This window comes from Aptenodytes forsteri, unplaced genomic scaffold (genome assembly GCF_000699145.1).
Source record: "Aptenodytes forsteri isolate BGI_AS27 unplaced genomic scaffold, ASM69914v1 Scaffold411, whole genome shotgun sequence".
NCBI lineage: Eukaryota > Metazoa > Chordata > Aves > Sphenisciformes > Spheniscidae > Aptenodytes > Aptenodytes forsteri.
Window position 1 is genome coordinate 314,814 of NW_008794119.1, and position 6,997 is coordinate 321,810.

Genomic DNA, 6,997 nt, shown 5'->3' on the forward strand with positions numbered 1-6,997 from the left:
GCTTCTGCAGTGAGGAATATTCTATTATCATTTCAGGTAATTTTTAGTGAAGTTTTCCTGTAAAGGTTTTAGAGGATCTTGTCTTGCTGATGGCTGGAAGTTCTACTTATATGACATCCTTATAAAAAACATGTTTTTATTTATGCAGCTAAGATCAGTTCAGGCCCCCAGATTCACAAGCTCAGGCTCTGTTTTTTAATTTAAGACATGTACTTTTCTGGTCACAAATTCTGTTAAAATTATAGAGGGGACATAACATTAAGTGTAGCAGGAGTACTTATTTAAAAGATAGATTAGATTGGTATTATGTAAACAACATCAAATATCCATTGACATATCTTCTTTAAAATAAAAGGTCAGCTTTTACTCCCAGTGGAAGCTGCAGAATTACACCAGAATTACAGGAAGCACAGTATGAAAATTAATGAGGCACAAAATCAAAGTGTCTACACATAAAAGAAAAGAGTTACCTATCGACAAGAAGTAGGACACAGAAAAGCTCTAAAGCTGTCAAGACAAACCTGAGTTACGCAAGCGTAACTAAGGAAAAACAGTAGTGCCTACAGAAAGGAGATGGTAGGACAAGTAAGGAAAGGTGGCACATTACAGAAACAGTAAAATGGAGAAAGGAACACTATCACACATTTTCAAACAGAAATCACAAAGAACACAGAGAAAAGAAGAAAATAGGAAAATACATATTTTTTAAAGAAAATTGTAATTAAACCGATAGTCACAGCAAAACAAATCTAACCATTTCACTTGCTTAAGATTTCAACCAAAACTAAGTGCTTGTTCTTTCCTTGTACAATAAATGACTAGATTATAACAAAATTACAAAAGGCCTTCCACAAATTCTCAAAGGTAATTAAATGCTACTGAAATCTAGAAGACATATAAAAAAACCTCCTCTACCTGAAAGATAGTTCTGTTGACTATTTGGAGGTATATTTTCTTTAGCCATGGAGATTAACATTTTGCTAGTCTCAAAAAGCTTCGCTGATTCCTTATTCTGAAAACAAAACACAACGCTTTGCTGCATCACAAGGTAAAAGAATATCACATGCAAGAACAACATTATTAACATAATGATTAGCACTGGAGAATAGAGATTGAAAGTGATACTGGATTAACACATTAAGCAAGTTATACATTTTACAAATACTACCAAAAAAGTAGTTCTCCTCTACCACACAGGAATTATTAGTTCAATATATTTCAATATATTCAATATATTTCGTGTCATGAAATATGTTGACAATATATATTGTGATTTATGTCATAAGCCACATGTCATAATCCACAACTGTTTCATAGGTTACACATACTCTGTTTTTTTTTATGGGGGCTGATTTGACGTACTGCACCCTGCTTGAAACTATGAAAGAATTACAGGGAATTACACAGCAAGTTTAACACACCTGTTCCCTGTAACTACACTTTCACCATACAGCTTAGGCCTTTATTGAATTATAGGCTGGAAACATTCTCCTTCTCTTTAAATTTGCTCTGACCAGAGGAGGCAAAAATAAAGGAAGCCCAACTCCTCACAGCTCCCTAAGAACTTTCTGGAGTGAATTAATAAAACTTTCTGGAGATAATTATTATAACTAGGTAGAAATGCTTCTATTACCCAGAGAAGGGGAAAGATTAATTCCCATAACCTTCTGATGAAACAAAAAAAGGAGTGAAAACTCAATATTATAATTGCTGTTAAAGGCTCAAGCTGTTTGGGGCTTTGCAAGTCAAACAACAGACAAATCAAAACTCCTTTTTTTACTGCGGACTTTATTTAGTTACCATAACACTTAACTAGTTTGAATTATTTAGATACAGCTTTTTGCCAGGTACTGGCACTATTAAACAACTTAATGGTGATCTGCAAATTATAAAATCTTTATAGCTTTAGAATTAGGTACTAAAATTTCTAATAGGAAAATTGTGATAAGAACAGATTTTGTTTAATTGATTGGATTAAGTAATTTTCCTTTTATATTTCCCAGTTTCCATAACGGAAATTTTGAGGATATTTATACCTTCCATCCCCATCCCAACACCCATGCTCTGGAGCGGGCAGAGAGCAGATCCCTGCTAGTCAGCTTCCCTAGGGAGAGGGGAAGGAACAATGATAACCATTTACAAGAGTTTTCCCACTTGTAAAATACAAATGTTACTGGGTATGCCTGGCAGCAAACAGGTTTTTAAAAATCTACATAAATACCGATACAAAGTATTTAAGTTAGAAATTACTTTGAATAGGTAAATCTTTGATATATACTTTAACAACAAACACAGTTTTAAGAGCACAGTAAAAGCAAGCTTAAATCAAGACCCTAGCAATAGAAGTGTTTAAATTCAGGAAAACTATTTAATATTCTTACCCTAATTTCCATGTAAGGTGGATCATTTTCAAGTTCTGCCTTATCTTGTGCCAACTTGGCCTTCTGATCTTCGATAAATTTGTCTAAATCATCGGCCATCATTTCTAAGGTTATAGAAAAAACATAGAACATTGCCTCTACATCAGTACTTCAAAAATTTAAAGCTCGATTACAGTTGCTTAAGACAGTAGTTAAGTAATATTCAAGTTTCTCCCTCAGAACTACAAGCCTTAAGATGTTTGCTGGGTCAATGAAACACCTGACTCAGGAAACCCATCCATGGAGGAGATTACCTGATGTTTCACCAGAGAGAAAATTCAAAGATTCCAGATTATAAAACTGAACATATTTCTCTAATCTTTTTTTCTAACTTGGTTAAAATATTTTGGGTTTGTGTTTTTTTTAACTGCAAGTCTACCAATGGCCCTTCACCACACACTATCTCAAGCTTATTGTTAGTGAATCATAAAATCAATATTAGACAACATAAAAAAAATAAACAGGATAAAGGAATCATTAGACAAAAGAGTACAAAAAGTGCAAAATACACGTGTACTCTAAAATAAGGACCAAATCATACAATCAATTCTGTGCTTAACTTACTATCACAAGAAGTCTTAAAAATCATCAAGCTTATTCAAAACAAAACAAAAAAAAAAATCAGAAAAAGCAACAAAGCAAAAAAACAACAACAACCCCCCCCCCCCACAAAACGCAAAATACATGCATAGTGTTTCTGGAGTTGGAGCCAACAGCGTATCATTACCTCCTGTACCAATAAAATAGCAGAGGCAATAAGAACAGCCACAGTTCTGCAATAATTGTAAGATTGTGGATATCAGGCAGCATTGACTTGCAATCAGACAAGCCACTCATCTGTAAGCAAACGTGTACTGAGGAACAGCTGATTACCTCTCTTCCATTAGTTGTGCATCTTGCCTATTTAACTGAAAGCCCTTCAGAGCAGAAATTTTAGCATCTTATTTGTTCAATTTATTGTATATTGCTGCTCCTAGATAACCTCATAATAAAAATTAAAGTGAATCAAATTCATGACAATGGAACTGTACAGAAGTTAAGGCACACACTCAGACTTTGAATATTCTTTGTTGGAATAGTCTTATCAAAACTAAAAATACTGCAAAGCTGCATACTAAGTAACCATGGAAAGAAGACAGACAAAAACAAAAAGAATGACTGCATACAAGCCTACTCATCCTAATCTCCATTCAGCATTTTCACTAACTCCACTGGAGGAGAAGTTTTGCAAAACCAAGCCTACAGAAAAAAAATCCGTATGTTATATTCCACGCTTAAAGGAAGCATGAAACTGAGAAGAAAATTATGACCCTCAAATCCCTCTAATACTACCCACACAACTTAAGCAATAGGATTGCTTATGCAGGTTCCTAAGCAATCCCATTACATCCAGTATCTAAACTCAGATTGTACAGCAATTTTATTGAGGCTAATTCAGTATCTTTCTAAAGCCTACAGATTGTATGAAGTAAACAATAGGCCAACAATAAAAGTATATTAGAAAACACTTTCAGGAAGAGGATCAAAGAATTTAAAAAAAAAAAACCACCACACACCACCTCACAAAGACTAGTGGAATTAGATATTACACAGGTTAACATAAAATAATGTGTCCCGAGAGACTGAGATAAATGCTTACCAGAAGATGAAGAGAAAAAATGTCAGAATTCCATCAGACAAATTCAAGTAATTGCATGCTAACTTAATTTAAGGTATACATCTGCTTGATGTATTCCTTAAAATGTATTCCTTTAAACTTTTTCTTTTACATTAATGCTATTTTTTGATTCATAATATAAAATTATAATATTGTAACAAAGGAGGCAGAACTAGGACAACCTATTTACAACTACTGGTGGTAATAAAGGACAATCAATTCCAAAAATAAATTCCCCCATCTGATTTGTCCTAAATCTTTAATCTCATTAGTTTTACACACTGATAAAGGATAAAAGAAATCTAAAAGAGGGTAAGTTCCCAGGCACTGACAAATTTTATTTAGCCTATTAGGTTACAAAAGAATAATGAAAAAAACTGTTCTGAACGGGTGAAACTACTTGTCATGCTAAAGAATTTAAAAGTTGGTCTCATCACCTATCCAATGCTGCATACCCACCAAGAGCAAAATTACCACACGTAGAAGGAGGCACTGTGAGAAGCCTTCCCAAAAGCTCATTGACTGCAACATATGCATTTCTTACCTCTATTTACAATAATATTTATAAACTCTAGAACCGTTTCCAAATCACTGTATTGGAATGGTACCAAACCTATTCTGAGAGACAGTATAACAAAAGGAATATTTGCAGTATATTTTCTATCTAGCACAAGAAACACAATGAATATTCTAGCATTCTGCAGTTCTGTCACATTGCTCAAAAAAGCAATACAATAAATTAAAAAACAAAGACAAAACAGTTACAGTTGAACTACGCAGGCAATTCAATAGGTATGAAGAAAGCTCACAACTCCAGGCCTTGGAGAACACTAAGACTAATGCCACAGCACTGTTGATTCAGCATACCTTTAATACAGCTAAATAACCAGGAAAAATGGCTAAATGCCTCTTAGAAAATAGCTAGACATTTTATGTCTTACAGCTTTCTGCTTGAGTTGATCATCTTAAAATACGCCTGAGTGCAAACTTTATGAGAGAAGCAAAAAGGGTGTATTATACTGAAAGAGAATGAAAGGTGAAGAAAAAGAATCAAAAATTTTTATGTATTCTAAGCAAAAGACTGACAATTTGAATGTGATGCATACACTGATAAGTTCAGAAAATATACCAGCATGTAAGCAAATATCTCACTGAATATTAATCAATTTTATCACCTACTGTATCAAGTGAAGAGATCATGACTAATCACAATAAAAAACCAGAAACAATACATTTCTATCTGAAAAGAGTGCTACCGCAGTCCCCAGTTACAGTGTGAACTATCTCGGAGGTGACAGGACTAAACTCACAGCAAACCATTAACTTCAAACTGGCTTCATACAACTGCACAAACGTACCGAGGTAAAGCTTGCCACTATAAAACCACTTCAATTCAAAATTAAATAATCTATTTTCAGTTTAGCAATGTGTCTGAATGCATTTTGTGCATTTCTAGAGCCTTGCAATTATTACTAGCAAAAGTAGCAGATTCAAAATTAAGCTTGGAGACATTGCTCCATGGGCACATGCACAGAGCAAAAGTGAAAGTCAGAACATGCTGTAAACATTTGAAAACCCAAGGATAAACCATATGCCCCCAAAATTATGAGGTGCAAACAACATATTTTTCATGGTTTTTTGAAAACAGAATATTTTGTAAATACTATTTAAAAAAAATTTTGATAGCATCTATCAGCTCTTCCATCTTTAAATCTTGGATGTATTTGCATTCCTAAAACATTGTATTATTCAAAGTGAAATTACATTAAACATACTGCTGCTATATACTCAACTACTGTCTGAAAGCATCCCATAAAAAAATGTATTTTATATATTTTTACTCTCAAGAAGATTTTAGTTTTTCATAACCTTTTTTTATTTTAAACTGGAAGTTTTCACAAAAGCAGCTCTGAAAAACTACAGAGTCAGCCAGGTAGACTTCAACTTAACCAAATATACCAGGCAATAGAAAGCATATAGCTATTCAAGAAAATAAATCAAGTTTGAATGTTATATTTTTATTAGATCTATGCTCAAATAGAGTTAATAATGCATGTCTCTATTCAAGATATTCAAAACATCTATTTGCATACGTATTGCAGCATATGTACTATATCTATCTGCATATTGTGTATCTACTTTATCATCTAAAACAATGTTTACTGCGTTCCTTTTTGTTCTTTCCCTTCCCCTCCTATTTGTTCAAGAAAACAGGGCACAAAATTTAAAATCAGCATGTGTAAGTAGTCAGATTTCATCTATTCTGTGCCACAATACTAAAATGACACCAGGAAAACTGGCAAAATGGCAATTCCCATCCATATGAACTGCAGCAAGGGTGGGAGGGGAGGGAATTGCTTTAAGAAAGCAACAGTATGCCATGTTTAGTAATTGTACTTGCAGATTATATGGTCACGTAATTATTTCATTAAGAAATATTTTTCACCCAAACTTCCTAAGCTCTCAGAACAGCCAGTACTGGCTGCTTCTCTACCCCTGTGAACGGCATTTAGAATAAGCTCTTGCTGTCAGAGACATGCTTCCTGCACCTTTCACCTTCGTTTCTTTTCAATTCTTCTCTGAAAAAGCACAAAAAAAACCCAGGGTCTGGACGCTCACAATTAACGAACTCTGACTAAAACAACGCGAGTTTTTCATAACCGTGAAGGCAATTAACCCTCAGAACAACCAACCAGCAAGTTTTGCGAGTTACTTTCCCTCGCCGTAAGGGCTTATCTACTTTTCCAGAACACGTACTCTGATCCAAATAGACATTAATTTCGGAAAACCTTCAGAGCCAGGAGATCAGATATATTCCTCCAAGCGTGACAGCTCGGGGAAGCGCCTCCCCGCCGGCCCCGGCCTGCAGCGCCCGCCCGCGCACGGGCCGCCCCGGCCTCCCTCCTTCCCTCCTCGGCAG

The 6,997-nt window shown here is 34.8% G+C and overlaps 1 protein-coding gene across 1 annotated transcript in view; it reads right to left on the bottom strand.

Moving 5' to 3' along the window:
* CSPP1 (centrosome and spindle pole associated protein 1) overlaps positions 1-6,910 on the bottom strand; it is a 67,255-nt gene extending 60,345 nt beyond the window's left edge. Inside the window, exons 1-3 of the mRNA XM_009276649.2 lie at positions 6,835-6,910; positions 2,382-2,485; positions 916-1,012 (exon numbers count right to left, since the gene is read on the bottom strand). Of these exons, the coding sequence (XP_009274924.1) occupies positions 916-1,012; positions 2,382-2,483 (199 nt within the window). The 5' untranslated portion in view covers positions 2,484-2,485; positions 6,835-6,910. The remainder of the gene's footprint in view (positions 1-915; positions 1,013-2,381; positions 2,486-6,834) is intronic.
* Between the last annotated feature and the right edge of the window lie 87 nt (positions 6,911-6,997).